The following is a 17,136-nucleotide window of genomic DNA, read 5'->3' on the forward strand; positions in this document are numbered from 1 at the left end:
CTAGAAGGCTTAATGGTTTCCCAAATAGTCAAAAACAAATAACCACCATACAACTATGTTCGTGTATAATCAATATTATTTGTACACCAAAATAATGCCTCAAATTTTTTATTTTCATCATGCTATATGACACTATAGCCATATAACTATTCCAGTATTATTATTATTATTATTACTATAACACTAGTCAAATTAGTTAACTGTGATGCTCATTAACAAACAAAACACAACAGATTATACAGCTGAGTGCAAAAGTTTGCATACCACAAAATGAAAATAAAGCAATGTACTTCATACAAAGACACCCAGTATGTTAGGCTTCCGAGATTCTCCTTCATTATTAAATGTAGAAAATGGAACATCGTGTATTTTTTCGATAATAACAGTGAAAATTCAAAAGATATTCGTTTGAAAGTCATCCAAAAATCCACCTGCTGTAAATGTTCACATCTAACCATCAACCCTACACTCCTGGTCAGGGTCTCAGAGCTTATCCCAGGAACACTGAGAACAACACATAGCAACGAAACTCCTTATGCCACTGTTTGTTTCTCAAGTCTGTGGAAACTCGTGGCCAGTTCACGATAGGCTCCAGTTCGACCCGGACCAGCACTGGCCGAGAACTGGGTCCGGAACCAGAACATGAACCGTGGAAAAGAGACATGGGTGAGATGCAGAGACACATCCTGGAAGGGGCACCAGTCTATCCCAGGGTACCACGCACATGCATTTACACCTTGGGGCAATTTCGTGTGGCCAATTTGCTTAACGGCATGTTTTTAGGTGGTAGGAGGAAACCGAAGTACTCATAAAGAACTCAGATTTGGGAAGAACATGTAAGCCAATCTCAGGATCAAACATGGGACCCTTGAGGTGTGAGGTGATAACACTGCTTGCTTCACCACTGCACTGCCCCAGTCCTACACTAATCTTCTAATCAGATCTGGACACCAAGAAGGTCATGGCAAAATCTTTATTTCTATTGATTTATTTCCAAATTTTTAAGATTGTTTGATACATAGTTGCAGGATACACCCACATTTCCTTTTCTTGGAGATTTTTTACTCAGAAACAATGGGGCATGCAAACTGTTGCACTCATCTGTATCTACACTGAAAACAACACAGCAGCCTTAAATGTACACAGCATGGGCTGCAAAAAGTTATCAGATAGTCTAATCTATTGTCCACTTTAAGTAATAAGAGACCTGAAACAACTGTTCTGATAAGGGGTCTTGACTTCCACATTCAACAAGAGAAAGCAATGGTGACACAGTATATGTATGGAAATCCTATCTCCCAGTAGATATGGAAGGCTATCTAATCCCACAGTCAGCAGGTGGGAGTCGAAACAGCACAGCTTGAGTTCTTGGGATTTAATGTGGCATGCTTTAACTTTTAGTGAGCCTGGATCTTTACACTTGAATTAGTTTTTTCTTATTATTGCTTTATTCTGACATCTAAAGGCAGACAAATCTTGTTATAAAAACCTGTTTCGGTTTATCTTTTCAGATTAAAGTTTTAGTTGCTGCAGTAAAGCCATTTTCTGTACACCTTATCTTCTTTAAACTTGAACTTGATCCCCCTGCCCCCAGGCTGAAATCTTTTACACACACACAGCTTTGCCTGCATATTTTCAATCTTAAAGTGTATCCAGGAAACCTAACAGTATTCATACAACAACAATATGTAATAAAGACATATATAGATATTTCAAACACAGCTTTCCTGACCCATGCTGGCCAGCTTGACATGATTAATGATATTTAATCTTTTAACCGAATGCACAAAAAAGACCTTTCTAGACTACGTCCTAAAACAATTAGGGATCATTGCTTTCATAAATGAGCAATTACTCATCTTTCATAATTGAATGTCTGAGTGCATAGGCCTCAGCTACACCTGCCAGACAGATAAAGTGCGTCTACCTTTATTCCCAGAGCCCACTGGGAATAACAAAGCTGCGCCCCTCACCCTAATTATGGCAAAAGCTGTCACATTCTAGCAAGTGCCTTGACTGGACAATAGACACTGGGGCGTGACAGATCTACTCTTCCACTTGAGAGGAGAGACAAGAGCAGGGAGGGCTTTTTTGTTTAGTATGGCAAGCCTACAGATGGCTGTGACACAGTAGCTACTGTGCCTCCTGGCCATTTAGACCAAGCTTGGCACTGTCGTGATTTTAGTTTGGGGTTTTTTCTTACACAGATTAATGTTCTTTATCAGTTATATTTGTTGTGACTTTATGATATGCATTAGGAATTGCAGAAATCCAATTTAATATAGCTGTTCCATCTTCAACTAATCAAATTAAAATTCATTTAATTTATAGATATGGAATTCATAGACATAGAATATAGGACTACCTTCTGTGTTCACTGTAAGCTGGCTGTGATCATACAAGCATTGTTCAACCCGGGCTGGCTCTTGCATTGGTTGGGATAGCATCTGCCGCTCACTTTGGCCAACGCAGTCGTCTTTTACTGCAGAAGAAACAGCGTTGCCCTTATCACCATTATCTTGCGTCGTCACTGCAGTCTGTAATTCAGCATCAGAACATGAAGCTCAGAAAGGAAGGTTAAATCAGTGAGCCATGTAAACAAGTCAGAAATATGTTTGAACCTGTCTTACTTGGGTTGTCGGAGGCTGGAAATGGAGGTTGACAGCCGTTAGCTTCACCTGTTTGACTTTGCTGGAATTTAATAAGGGAGACTGACCATTGAGCATCCTAGGACTCAAGGTCGAATGGAAGATAGCGGCTTGCTGAGCAGGTGGTTTGGGCAGAACAGGGATGGCACACTGTTGGCCTGCTAAAGCAGGTTGGATGGCCACGGTTTGCACGGCTTGGCCTTGGGGCTGGATGCTGGGCTTAGATTGAAGCTGAGATTGTTGCTGGATCACAAACTGCTGCTTTTGTTGTTGGAGCAGTTGATGGGTCTGAATTTGTGCATATGCTAAAAACATAAACAAATTCAAAGTGAGCAGTTACATAAAATGGATTTTCATGTCCAAGACAAGAATTCAATTCTACTGAATGGTGAGTGACATAGCAAAGCCTATTCAAATACAGTAGAGACTACACAAATATAGTCAGCATACCGGTGGAAGCTGTAGGATGTCCTTCGACTTATTTATACACTGAGATTTTTTTTAGCATACACCATGGATATACATTGGACCATACTGAAGATATTCTACTTAATTTAAATTTGTGTGCAAAGAAATTTAATCTATAGCAACAAGACACTCAGTATGTTCATTGTTAAAAGTAGTCAAATATAATATTAATAATGAAAAATGAATAAAATGATTTCACCCTTTTGCCTTTGTAACTGCCACCATATCTGGTCTGGACACCAAGTGGGTTGTTATAAAACAGATTTAAAAAAATATATATTTGTTTTAACGTTTCCTACTTGTTTTTATTTTGATTTTTTATCATTGTCTTGTTGCAGGATATACACTCATTTCATTGTTCCATTTTTCTGGAAGTTATTTCTTTGGACTTAATTTGAAATACAAAGATACATTTTCCTTTTTTCATTCAAAAACCATGGGGGGTGCAAACTTTTGCACTCAACTGCAGCTCGTTAGCTTTTGTTGTGTACCCCACCCTCCATTACTCAAAAGTGGATTTCCTCCTTCATAAATAAATTCATAAATGAGTGTGATACTGTGGCAACAGACACACACAAATACCACCATCATAATGAGCCCAGATCTTTTAGAAAGCAGTAGGGTGTACATTGCTTTCAGCTGGTACACCCACTCATTATAATGCTGGTGTTTTAAGCTCTATTCCTGCAGTGATGAAAACTAGCTAACTAGGTACAGCAGTAGAGATTTTAATGGAAGTCAAAAGGGCAAAGCCGTGTTATACTATAAAATATATTCTTTGCCTTTCTTATTTCCATTCACTTAAAGCAATCAAATCTCACTTTGATTAGAACAAGAAAAATATGAGGTCTTTATTTATTTATTTATTTACTTACTTACTTACTTACTTACTTACTTACTTACTTACTTATTTTTTAAACCTGGGATGCTAGCATTTTCCCGGGCGAGTGAGAGCTTTGAATCAATATGAACAGGGCTGGATTAAAAATGAGGCAGAGCACTTAGTGCAGTTTTGGACCTGACGCCTGAGGGATCCCCTGAGGTGGTGCTTTCATTGTTCAGCAGTGTTGACTTAATGGGTTAATGGGTTCATTTGGCAGTGTTTAGCTCTCTATACTGTCAGCTACATAAAGAACATCACATCCAAATGTAAAGCACCAGGTGTATTTATTACTATATTTACCAAAAGCAGATTACCTCTTCTGTCCTTAAGTCATCCTCTGGTAGCCTTTTTTTGTGCTATGTACATGAAATGTCAATCACGTTGGAATCATCTTAAGAGATAAATCTATCATATTTGAAACTAAATTATTTCGGTTATTTTTGACTGCTGCTTCAGACTGGAATATGTGATATATTCTAACACTGCATCATTTCACATCGTACACATTTGGCATCACGATGTAGGGTAACACCGCAAAAGTACTGCTTAACCCTGCTTCATAACCCGGGGTACAAATCGGTGCTAACTCTACTTCTAAATAACTAGAGTGTGAAAGGGTCTTCTGCCTGGGGTTAAAAGCAGGGTGTGAAAAGCCTTTGAGATGCTGGCTGTGTATATACATGAATCATACCTTTGATACAGAATGTGCATGATGTTCTGGATCGGATGGGATGTATCTTTAGACATGGAAGGCTTAAGTTGCATGCATGTCAATAAATAATTGCCTCCTGTTCTTTAGGCACCCAGCCTGGAACCTTTTAAAGAAAAAGGTAAAGTCTGTAGGACTTCCTGACTCGGTGGGAAAATGCCAGAGAATAGCAATTAATTTTCACTATATGTGTTATGTTTCAGTGAAAAGAGAAACAGTAGCAGTACAAAAAAAAGTCTACCCTTATAGTTTACCCTTGTGGTTGCACTAAGGGTCACTCCAGGTTTCCTTACTAGAAATGCAACCAAAGATTAACACGGTTATTCACTGAGTACACAATGATACTTTTAAGTGTAAGCCTAAATATTGTTTTCATATAGACTTGACTGACACTCCTGAACGTCTTGTGCTTCTGCATATATGGCACAGTAGTATATGAGTATGCAATATATGATATGCTCAGCTCTTCCAACCACCTAAGCGTGCTTACTCTATAGGACTGTTCTCATATCTAGGCTCTGGGGGGATCAGTGGCAAAAACGTCTGGTCCTGCTTAGAGTTCACTCCAATCATGGTCCAAATGCTATAGTGTGGTTTATGCTGCTGGCTATGAGCTTTTTTATATTTAATGAGTTCCTCATGAAGAAAATATGGGTTGTACAAAATGCCCCTTTCCACACACATCCCTGTATATTCACTGTGTTAGTGTTTCTGAAGGCACTTCCTCTCTAAACTTAGTACATACACTATGTTAACAGTCCACATTTTTTTTGGTGAGCCAGGAAGGAACTGGCCGGGGTTTATTGTGAGTGAAGTTATAATATTGTAATACAGTTCACCAAGCAATTTACTATTCACTTATGAAGAGATTATTAGGTATTTAATCTTACACAGCTTTTGTGGATCTTTCTGTTAGGTTTCTTTAACAAGTTAGATGATTATACTTGATGACTACCCACACACACATTTCACATAATCATATGTGATAATGTTTTATTCACATATCTGAATTAATGTGATTATCTGAAAAAATGTGTACGTGCAGCTCATGTAGTGTCCTACATGTAAAAAAAAAACAAAACAAAAAACACAACATATATTCACAAACCAAAATGCTATTAATTTAATTTAAAACTGTAATTGATATTTTATTTAATTTATTTTTCACATGATTCATGTAACTCATCAAATGAATCATGGGCAGAAAAAAAACACACACGTGTCCAAATGTGAAAATATATGAAAGATAACATGTTATATGTCTAAAATGTATACATTTTTACATGTGAATCATGTCATTATTATTAACACGTGAAGTTTTTAGTCTTTAATCTTTAGGATAAATGCACTGAAAACTACTGAAATGCTGATTTTGCTCAAAAGCAATAAAGAGTATCATTGTCTAATCTTTTAAAATGTAGTCATCTGTATGTCTGTAACTCATTAAGTTGAAATACTGTGCTGTTCCTCTTTTAAGTTTATTCGACAGGAAATATGTCAGCATGATCCAGTACTTGCCACATGATCCGTAATGCTCCCTCAAAAATAACACCTCAAGCCTGCTTGTGGTTCCCGTTTAGACTTGTTCAGTGGAGTGTAACTGAGGCCTGGATTGTCTTGAGTGGCAGCTCACTTCTATTAATATGACCATGACTGATGATGTGTTATGAAAGTAATGGAACGAGTTTATGAAGCAGGAAGAAAGGCTGTGATATATATGAGTGTCAAGACTTTCACCTAGTTTGTTTTTAATTTCTGCTTTCAACTTATGATTGAGTTTGCTATAAGATTGGTCAGTTTCTACTATCCTTCAAATTGCATAAACAAATGTAACTATTAACCTTAAGAGTTTATTACTTCTGCAAGTATTTCAGCTTAAAATACTTAGATATTGCAAACTACCTACGTATAATATACATATACGCATCATTCAATATGTATATTTAACACACACTTCTGAATGTTTCTGGTTTTTATTACCAAAATAATATGGTGCATCTTCGAGGCACTATTGCAATAGCTCTTTTCCAAGGGTTCTCAAACTTTCTGCAGTAAAAGGACCCATTTTGATTATAAAATACATTTCACAGACCCCTTTAGTACAGATTTATTTTATGAAAACTAATCCAACCATTCAAATGAAAAAAAGTATTAGGTTCATTACATAAATGTGTACAATAATATTTTTGGTTATTTACGGAGCTTTTTTCATTAATAACTTTCCACATCAGGTTTAAGTTGACATTATTTAAGATTTTTTTTGTGGTTTGGATTAAGCCCATTCAAATAGTCAATTCAACTGACCATTCAAACAGGATAATAACTTTAAGAACTCAATAATAATATGCAGCTTGTAACCTTAGATTCTGGGGCAGGAAAACATTAAATAACGGCATAACCTCAAACAAAATGTAGTCAAGAGGTTATCATGCTTGACTATTGGCTACCTAGTGAATTTTTAGAGTAAACCCATAATAGGCAGTCAAGACTTTGACAAGACTCGAATGAACTTGAACAAACTAGATATGCATACCAATTTACAATGAGAGAAACAATGTGTAGTGTGGTCTAAAAGGCAGCACCCCAGCACAGAAGAATAGCATAGCAACAGTAAGTCTAAAGGTAAAATAACCCTTAGCTGATATAATAGAACATCTTCCTCACGGTTTTATTTGCCTAATTTTTAAAGAAATGTGGCTGGTCAGTCTAGTTATGTAGCTAGCAAGATAAGATTAAACTTCTACACTATCACATCCTTTCTAAACAGGGAGAGGACTAAAGAACTCAGAATTCCGAATGGATTTATTTTTTTTTTTTTAAAGAAAAGAAATTCAACTGTTTTCGTTTCCCATTGCCATTGTCACAGTGTGTGATACGATCACAGAAGAGGTATTATCATTAACAGTCCTGTCTGCTGCCCTTCCCCTAGTCAAAGACAAAACATTGATAAAGCGAGCATGGGACAGAATGATTCCCGCCATAATGAGCCTCTGTGTTTGTTGCAGTTTCTGTTTTTGACCACTTGGAGAAATAGTAACTCTATGGAGTTAGACAGGGCACTGACAATTGCGTAACATTTAGAAAGGTGACCAAATCAGTGGGACATTGGCTTATATCTGCCAAATAGCAACACATCTTTAAAATGTTGGTAACTCAAAAAAACAGGCCATTTATATTTCAGAAGAATTTAAAATGTATGTGCTTGTGAATGAGGACTTTATGAAGATTAATATTTGTTGAATGGCTGATATATAGTACTGTGCAAAAGTCTTTGGCACCCTATTTTTTTTTTTTAGTACAAACGTTGTTATAGACTTTTATTTTATGAATTTTTGATATCTTATCAAATCAGTACAAAAAAAAATGGTTCCCAAACATTAGTTTTCCAGCACAAAATTAAATGTTACAGAAAAATGTTTGTATGTTAGTAAAGAAAGTAGCATATTAATTGATGAGACACTTTTCGGACAAAAAAAACATAATGACGGCTGCTGGATTTTGCTGTAAAAATAAGAAGCAAGTGCAACAGTCAAAGTCTCCAGAATAACTGTGGCTGATTCTGCAAGATGCTCAATAAAACTTACAGCTAATGTCCTTATAAAACTGCACTAACTGTACCTGAGACTACTAATACAGTTTTTTTAAGCAAATGGTCGTTATCCCAAATATGAGCTTTGTTTCATTTATAACTGTTTATTGCTCTTTATAGTATTATTTTTTGTAGAAACATTTAATTTCATTATTTCTGAAAGCATCTTTGCTCTACATGATTTCCTTGCATGTGACTAAGACTATTGCACAGTACTGTGTATGTCTGCCACTTGTGGCTTGTGATTTCCCCAATTGCAAAAGATCATTGACCCCCTGGCTATGCTTCACTGACCCCTTAAGCCACTTTAACATCCACTCACATACACCATAAGGTTCATTTTCTATAAAAATACAAGATATTTCAGTACTGCACACACATACACACAAACAGGGAAAAAAATAAATCACTTTCAGTGCAGACTAAAGCAAATTTTCGTTTCATTTTCTTTTTAGATTGGATTATCGTTACTCATTACTCCCTACACCTCTGTTACAGAAAATGATGACAAGTCAACGCTAAAAGACTGCTGGTGGCATGACTGTTCTTCTCATAAACAGAGCTTTGCATGCTGAGAAAATAGAGAATGACACATAGAGCTCATGGGCACATATGCTACTCCTTTTCTCATAATGAAATGTATAGGTGTCAAAGTGACTCATGACTCATGACATGAATTCAGAATGCAATCCCTTAACATTATCTGTACATCTAGGGTAGATCTAAAGTTAAACATTTGCACAGAAATCTTCGGTGTGTCTACCGATAACAAAGCGCTTGCATTGTTTGCAACTGTGGAGGCTCGTCTTTTCCAAATGGCATGTGGGGGAGATTTGTTCTCAAAGGTCACATAAGGCGGTACATCTGTCTCAGTGTTAAATGATATCCTTTGAGTGAGAATTGGGAGCATCTCTCTCTCTCTCTCTCTCTCTCTCTCTCTCTCTCTATCTATCTATCTATCTATTTCTCAGAGCAAATGTGCTGACATACAGCTAATGCTGCCCACCATGTCCTCTTTCAACCCAGACCTCAAGGCCAGCTGCTTTCGCACTCAGAGATTTTTCCTTCTTTTCCCTCCTCTGTAGTCTCATGGAGCTAAATATCTAAAACATGCCATCTTTTACTAGAGGTCAAAGGGTTCCCTCTAACACAATATTCTTGCCAACAAAACGTACAATAAAAATATGTCTTCTTATGACATACTGTAATTTAATTTAATTTAATTTAACAGTAACAGTGTAGGATGGCAAAAAGATTTGTAATTCTGCATATTAATATGAGTTGATATCTTTCTTACCCGTATTGATGAGGGGATGGTTGCTTGCTGTGCTCATGTTGTGGCTCACACTGATCACACGTGCACTCATCTCACTGACACCATCATTCATCTTTGCATGCTCTGATGAAGCATCCACCAAGCCGGTCTTCACTCCCTGCTGACCCTGAGCCTGAGCGCTGGAACTCTTTAGCTGGGGCACAGGCAAGCTGGGATGAGCCATTTGAGTTGCTCCTCCACTGCTTTGCTTGACACTGAGCCCGTGGAGTTGGGGCTGAGGGGTGGACGAGGAGGAGGCCACTGCCCCCTGCTGGCTACAAAACACCAGGTTCTGCATCTGGGATGAGTGTTAGAAACACTTCAGCATTGAGATATGTTGTTTAGATATGTTAGTGTAGTTGTGTGGTTTCAGTAAAAGTTTCAGGTACCTGTGGGCTGGTTGACTGGAGGTGGACGGACTGCGACGAGGCCTCAGGCTGGATTGCAGCGACTGTGGCGGTCGGAGTGAGTATGAGCTGGGGGGACAAAGGAACAGCACGGCCTAGGCTCCTAGCTACTTGCACAAGGCTATTTTGCTGTGCCTGAAAATCATACCAAAATGTGCTGTTTTTGTCTATACATGAAAACACCACAGGACTATTGTGGTTTGGGCCTGTACAATAGAGTGGTATAAATAATTTTTCGGTCTTGCCTTAATATTATGGAAAACATGGACTTATTACTGCTAAAATAGCATACTGTATATAGTCATTTAAAAAATAAGACCATCTATTTTAAAGATGCTATTTAAAGCGAACCGCATCATAAACTCAATAATAAACTGACAGGATCCAGTTGCACATTCTGCTATTACCTATTCATCCTTCATACTGTGGGATAATTTTCCAAATCCTTGTATATTTTATGTCCTTGGACAATTTTCCAACAGAAATTGTTGATTTGCCATTCAGGTTCTCATTTAATTTCTAAAATAGCTATGAGAAAGTTCTGGATTGAGTCAGTGTGGTAAATGTGGTTGACCAACCCAAGGACATGTCATGGATAAATTTCCACTATAAAATCTGGACATGCCTCATGGTACTTCTATTTCTACTCTATGAGCTAAAAAAAAAAAAAAAAAAAATTCAGTTGGGAAAACACTTACACATACACTCACTAGAAACTGTCATTTAAACAAAAAAATATAAACAATAATAAAAATCTGCATCTATTATAACCTTATTATATAATAATAACAACAAACCCTGGAATAATTTATATAATGAATCACTAATGTACTCTGCAAGTGCAGTAAAACTCTGATTTACTGAAGATTTGCATGTGTAAAAATGCACAAAAGCTGATTTACAGGATCTATGAAGGTCTGCATAGTCATATAAGCAGAATAGCATGTCTTGTATATTTTGTTTATTTGCCTATGTCAATGCCAATTGATTCATTTTGCATTCGAAATGTGATTTGCTATACCTGAATGGTGACAGTGAGGGCACATTATTACAACCAAAGGACAGGTATTAAATTTGTGGAAGGCTGTTTTTGCCAGGTTAGACAAAATACCACCAATTTATGCTCATTATATTAAGTTTCCTACAATTATGATTTATTATGATGCACACAAAACATAATTTAAATATTGCTTCTGATGCCACTATTCAGTGTAAATTGTCTGTAACAGAAACACTAACTGTGCATGCAATTTCTCTGATTAAACACTCAAATTAATCAATTTTTTTGGGCTCTTAGTAAATCAGGGCCTACATATGCATGCCTTATAACTTCATCTATATGTTACAATGGGTTACAATAATATTATTAAGGTTATGTTTATGTCAGTTTGTGTGATAATTGACCTACCATCTGTGCACGCAGGTACATCTGTGCCTGGCTGGCAGTGAAAGTAGGGGTGGATGAGTTCCCAAGGAGCACAGCCTGCTGGGTAATGCTGACCGGAGAGGCATTCACCCCCTGGGCTCTGCTGATCAGCTGAGCCGCAGCTGCAGGAGAGCTGGTCAGTTTGAGCTGGAGAAAAAGATGAGTGGAAGCTTAGTGTGTCAGTATAGAGCTCTAAGTTAAGGTCGATCATGATGGAAATTCCTGAGTACTACCCTTGAGACCGAGTCTTGTTCTTAACTGAGGCCACTTGATATCTTCCTACAGATGGTTAGACCTGCAGCTGTTTGTATTGATGTTGGCTCCTAACAGCAAGAAAGTTAGGCTGTACTCTGCCTCACTAATAGTTTGCTTGAGATCAGTGGAATCTTTTCCAGGCGATGTCTATTTAGCACCACTTGTAAAAATGTGTGTGTGTGTATATATATATATATATATATATATATATATATATATATATATATATATATATATATATATATATATATATGATTCCTTTTAATGAGAAAACCAGTGAACACACTTAGAAGTCCAAAGGCAGTTGGTGCAATCAGTAAATTATGCAAAAGAATACAGCTTTCATAAATTCTCCAATCAAATGTATTTGTGAGTTTTATTTAACAGCATAGTTTTGCTATGATGGTTTAGGACTACAATTGCCACGAACAGTTTTGTACTCAAGTCTCCATCAGTGAACAGTTGATAATGCTGAAAATAGACTTCATGTGAAAACTATAATGAATTTCCTCGTTACACAATTGCACTTTTTGACCATGTAGTACACAGTTATAGAATGGAATTATTTATAACTGCACTATCCGGTGTCACACAGATGAACATGGGTTCCCTTTTGAGTCTGATTCCTCTCAAAATTTCTCAGAGAGTTCTTTCTTAGTCATTGACAGTTCTGGCTTGCTCAATAGGGATAAATTTACAAAGTTAAATTTATATCCTGAATTTGTATATTTCTGTAAAGCTTTGGGTCACTTTGTGGCAAAGTCCATTGTTAAAAGCTTTATAGAAATAAACTTTAATTAAATTGAATTGTATTGAATTTAACATGGCATAGCTCAAACTAAACAAATAAATGCCTCAGTATCCATCTGAACATATAAAAAACAAAAAACCTCAGAAAAGGTGTAAGGAACCGGTAGTTGTTTTTTAATGTATACTGAGAAACTACATATGTTTGTCTCACCCTAACTCCTTATTGCTAGATTATAACAGCTATAGTTTTGAATTCGCGTCATATAGTTGCACGTACTAAACAACTGCACTACAACTACCTTTAGTCTTCCATTAAAAAGTCTCACTTTCAAGTCAACATGTCCACACTAGAATATTCCTTGAAAATACCAAACATTATAAACTGTCTGTTTCTAGCTGAAATAACCAGAAATACCAAGAATCAAAAACGACATTCTTCCCCCATGTTTTCTCTGACTAATGACCTCCTTATTTACTTTTGGTGGACAGCCTCCTCTACACAGAGTTATGGTTGTGCCATATTGTGTGTGATGATGAAAGTTTGGGTATTATTTATAACCAAACCCTGATAAATACTCTTTACAGAACTTTTTACAGAAGTATTTTGATAACTCCTTGGTCTTCATGATGCCGTTTAGGTATCTTCTCCAAAAAATCTCTGGATTCCTCTAGGGACAGGTGTACTTATATATTGAGATTATGCAACACTTTAATTGTATCCAGGTCGACTCTATTCAACCAGTTATGTGATATGGAATGGCAACTGGTAGCACCAAAGCTAATTTATGGGTTTCACTCTAATGCAGGGTGTATAATCCCAGCTTTTAATAATCACAGCTTTAATAATCACATTTTTAATTCTAAATAATTTTTCAAACATTTGCTGCCCCTCCCCCCCCGCCCCCTTCAATATTATAGGCTATTTTGTGTAGTTCATGGCATATAATGCCAATCAATTCCATTTCAGTTCCAGATTGTAACACTACAAAATGTGGAAAAATTCAAATTGGTGAATACTTATGCAAGGCAATATATCATACTATGTGGGCCTTGTACAGCTGCACTATGTGGTTACAGAGCAGTATGCTGGAATGATACTGTTATTGTCATTTGCTGCAGGGAACTGAAGCCTTGTTGAAAGAGACATTAGTGCCAGGATTCATCATGCTTACAGTGGTCTGAGAGGACAAGGCCTGCTGAGATGCAGCTCCGTTCTGACTGCAGTTCTGTCTTCCTGCTACAATGCTGGCCTGAATAAGAGAGAGAAAATGTATGAAAGAGAGAGGGGGTCATAAGTCAACTCCGACTCTCATTAATCAACATAAAGACTCCACACACAAAGTAAGCAAGCATGGCAGGAAACAGCCTGGCATGCTACGCTACAGATCAAGCTAAAAGTGAATCATGCAATTATACAACACTGTTGAGCAGCTAACCAAAAATCTCACATTTTTTGTATTACATTTTTGAAATGGCAACATGATCTGATGTGCCTGAGGCTGAGCTTGATGAGCTTACAGTACAGTAGCAGCAAATGTGAAGCAAATAATTCTGTCTGGATTACGTAATGGTAATTGTCTTGTTTTCATTATCCGGAAGTACAGGATGTGGTTTTGCTCATATTAATAATTTTTTTTTTTTTAATGTGTTGGGTGGGAGTGAGGCTTTGGGCAAAATAAACACGTGTGATAACATCCAGAGTTGGCACAGGAAATATCTAAATGTATCAGTAATAGCATTATAATTTTTTTTCAAAGGAGTTATAATTAAACTGTATAACACATGCTTCCAAATATATAATTTATCTGTAGGGTTCAGCCCTGTTTTGAGCACTGTTTCATGCTCAAACACCTTCAGCTCCTCGTTAATTGACGTCCTGTTTGGCAATCTCAACAACAAGCAAGCTGTTTGCCAGACCTTTGAGTAAAGATCCTACAGTGGAGGTTAAAGGGAATGATCTGTTTGGGTTTCCTAAATATAAGACAGGGAATCGTTGACTTTAGGAACATAATGAAAACATGGTTCAAGGTAGTAATATTTCGTATGTTGGAAAATGTTCATGTATGTAACATTTGCTGGAAAAATCATTATTTTCCTCAAAAACATTTTTCTTTCAGTTTATTTTAAATAGAAGGAAAAAGCAAATAAACTACAGGGTGTCCCAAAATTCTCCATATATAGGGGAAATTAATTTGGTTTTCATATTTAGTTTATATATATATATATATATATATATATATATATATATATATATATATATATATATATATATATATATATATAAAAGGATGTATTGAAATCATTCTCAAGGCTGGATCGGGAATCTGTTACATCACACAAGGCACTGTTGCCAAGCTCATTCAAAACAAGAAGAAGAAGAAAAAAAAATGGATGTGTTGCGGACCAACCGAGAAGTAAACATCCACGAACATCCACTGTTGAAGGCACAACTGACCTGGGTCTGGCAAACATAATCCCCTATGTATGGAGACTTTTGGGACACCCTGTACAAACAGGCTCTACTTGGAACCCCATCTAAGGAACTCAGAGGAACAAATGTAGAAATTCTCTTGTTCCTTATTAGATAGGATTCCTAGGATAGCAAGACTTTAACTATCCAAAGAACCTTTAAGGGGCCTTTTTGTCTCGAAGTGTACATTAATATATAAGCAAACTACAGTAAAACAACAATAATAACCATCATCATCTTAACATGATCAGTACTTTACATATAGAAGAATGCAAGATTAAACAAAGTACTTTATAATGAAGCACATTAATTATTAATAATTACTGCACATTATAAAAAGTATATTAATACAGTTAATCAGTAAAGTATATATCAATACAATTATTAATACAAGAGCTGAGGTCTGAGTACATTTGAATCTTTATTTAAGTGTGTGTGTGTGTGTGTGTGTGTGTGTGTGTGTGTGTGTGTGTGTGTGTGTGTGTGTGTGTGTGTGTGTGTGTAACCTGTTGCACTGCAGCTAAACTCAGGTGCTGTTGCTGGAGGGCAGCGGTCTGCAGCATGAGGTGTTGCTGCTGTGCTGCGTACATCTGCTGTAAGTACTGAGCTGCAGTACTGGGCTGCCTGTGCAGGGCCTGCTGAATCACCTGACACACACACACACACACACACACACACACACACACACACACACACACACACACACACACAGAAGAAGATATGCTCACATTCTTCTAAACTTTAATAATGCCTCATATGACTCTAATAATGTGCTATATACAACTGATAATGTATATAATGCTGTAATGCAGGTGTCATGTTATTCATATAATTCATTATACAGTATATTATGTATTCATACAGTATAATGCCCGCTGGTGTAACACACAACATATAACTACAAACAACCCACAACTAAGGGATGTCTCAATCAGAAGATCCTTCAAGTGCACTGGAATGTTCGCTCCCTAAAAAATCCCATAATGCACAGCAAAAACTAGGGAGCATCAACGCTCACTATGTTCCCTTACTGGAAATGACATCATATTTCCTGAAGCCTCTCAGCTCAAAAAAAAAAAAAGGTTGACGAACTCTCAGCCAACATCTACAAATGTAAGTAGCTTGTTATTGTTGTTGTAGCTCTCAAGTGATTACTTACACTGGTGATTTTGAACTTTATTTGATGTTCTATATACAACTTTTAAGAGTTTAATTTTAATTTTTTTTTATCCACTAGCTAGCTATATTTACATGATATATAATGTCAGAAAGATATCGGTCCTGCCTGTTGTTGATAAATGACAGTGGTGATGTTTTACACTGCGACTATGTAGTTATGTCACTGGAAATTGAGTTATCAGCACCCCAATGTGTAGTGAGCCAGGGTCCTTACCAGTGCCCCAACTCGTGTACACGACATACTGATTCATGACCTAGGGAGCGGATTGAGATGCACCCATTATGAGATGGTTTAACAGAAGCACAGAGTGGGCAATATCATCACCTAAAAATCCACTGAATACTAATTACCTTTATACATTAAATAAGAATTTAACTTAACCTTAAATGTGATATGGCCTTTTATTTTGCACCATTAAGATATAAAATATTTTGAGTACAATTTTTTTTTGTCACTACATAAGCAGAAGACAACAGAAAATTATTCTAAAAGAATACACTAATGTGCTATCACTAAACTATAGAATAGAGGATTCTCCAAATTATACACCCAATACCTTTTGGGGCGGCTGTAGCTCAGGTGGTAGAGCGGGTTGTCCACTAATCGTAAGGTTGGTGGTTTGATTACCGACCCACATGACTCCACATGCCACATGCCGAAGTGTCCTTGGGCAAGACAGTGAACCCCAAGTTGCTCCCCATGGCAAGTTAGCGCCTTGCATGGCAGCTCTGCTACCATTGGTGTGTGAGTGTGTGTGTGTGTGTGTGTGAATGGGTGAATGAGACACAGTATAAAGTGCTTTGGATAAAAGCGCTATATAAGTGCACCATTTACCATTTTGGAAATACAGTAATATAGCTGCAATATAGTTTCAATAAAGTTTTACAGCTAAGATGATATTTTTCTTACTTGATAAGCTACTTGAATTCAGATGTTTCAAATATAACAGACAGCCCAATTCAGTTGTACAGGTCAGTCTCAGCAACACAATAACACATCATTTTTTTGTCAAAACTGGATCAATGAATGACCACAA

At 36.9% G+C, this 17,136-nt stretch overlaps 1 protein-coding gene across 2 annotated transcripts in view; it reads right to left on the reverse strand.

The window, feature by feature from the left end:
• phc2a (polyhomeotic homolog 2a (Drosophila)) overlaps nt 1-17,136 on the reverse strand; it is a 43,264-nt gene that overhangs the window by 8,117 nt on the left and 18,011 nt on the right. Inside the window, exons 3-9 of one of the 2 annotated variants that reach the window (XM_017487148.3) lie at nt 15,427-15,567; nt 13,623-13,700; nt 11,428-11,592; nt 10,002-10,088; nt 9,595-9,910; nt 2,631-2,953; nt 2,366-2,537 (exon numbers count right to left, since the gene is read on the reverse strand). In XM_017487148.3, coding sequence (XP_017342637.1) covers nt 2,366-2,537; nt 2,631-2,953; nt 9,595-9,910; nt 10,002-10,088; nt 11,428-11,592; nt 13,623-13,700; nt 15,427-15,567 — 1,282 coding nt within the window. Of the gene's footprint in view, nt 1-2,365; nt 2,538-2,630; nt 2,954-9,594; nt 9,911-10,001; nt 10,155-11,427; nt 11,593-13,622; nt 13,701-15,426; nt 15,568-17,136 lie in introns of both variants that reach the window. The other variant, XM_017487145.3, reaches the window with a different exon arrangement.

Source organism: Ictalurus punctatus, chromosome 15 (genome assembly GCF_001660625.3).
Source record: "Ictalurus punctatus breed USDA103 chromosome 15, Coco_2.0, whole genome shotgun sequence".
Lineage (NCBI taxonomy): Eukaryota > Metazoa > Chordata > Actinopteri > Siluriformes > Ictaluridae > Ictalurus > Ictalurus punctatus.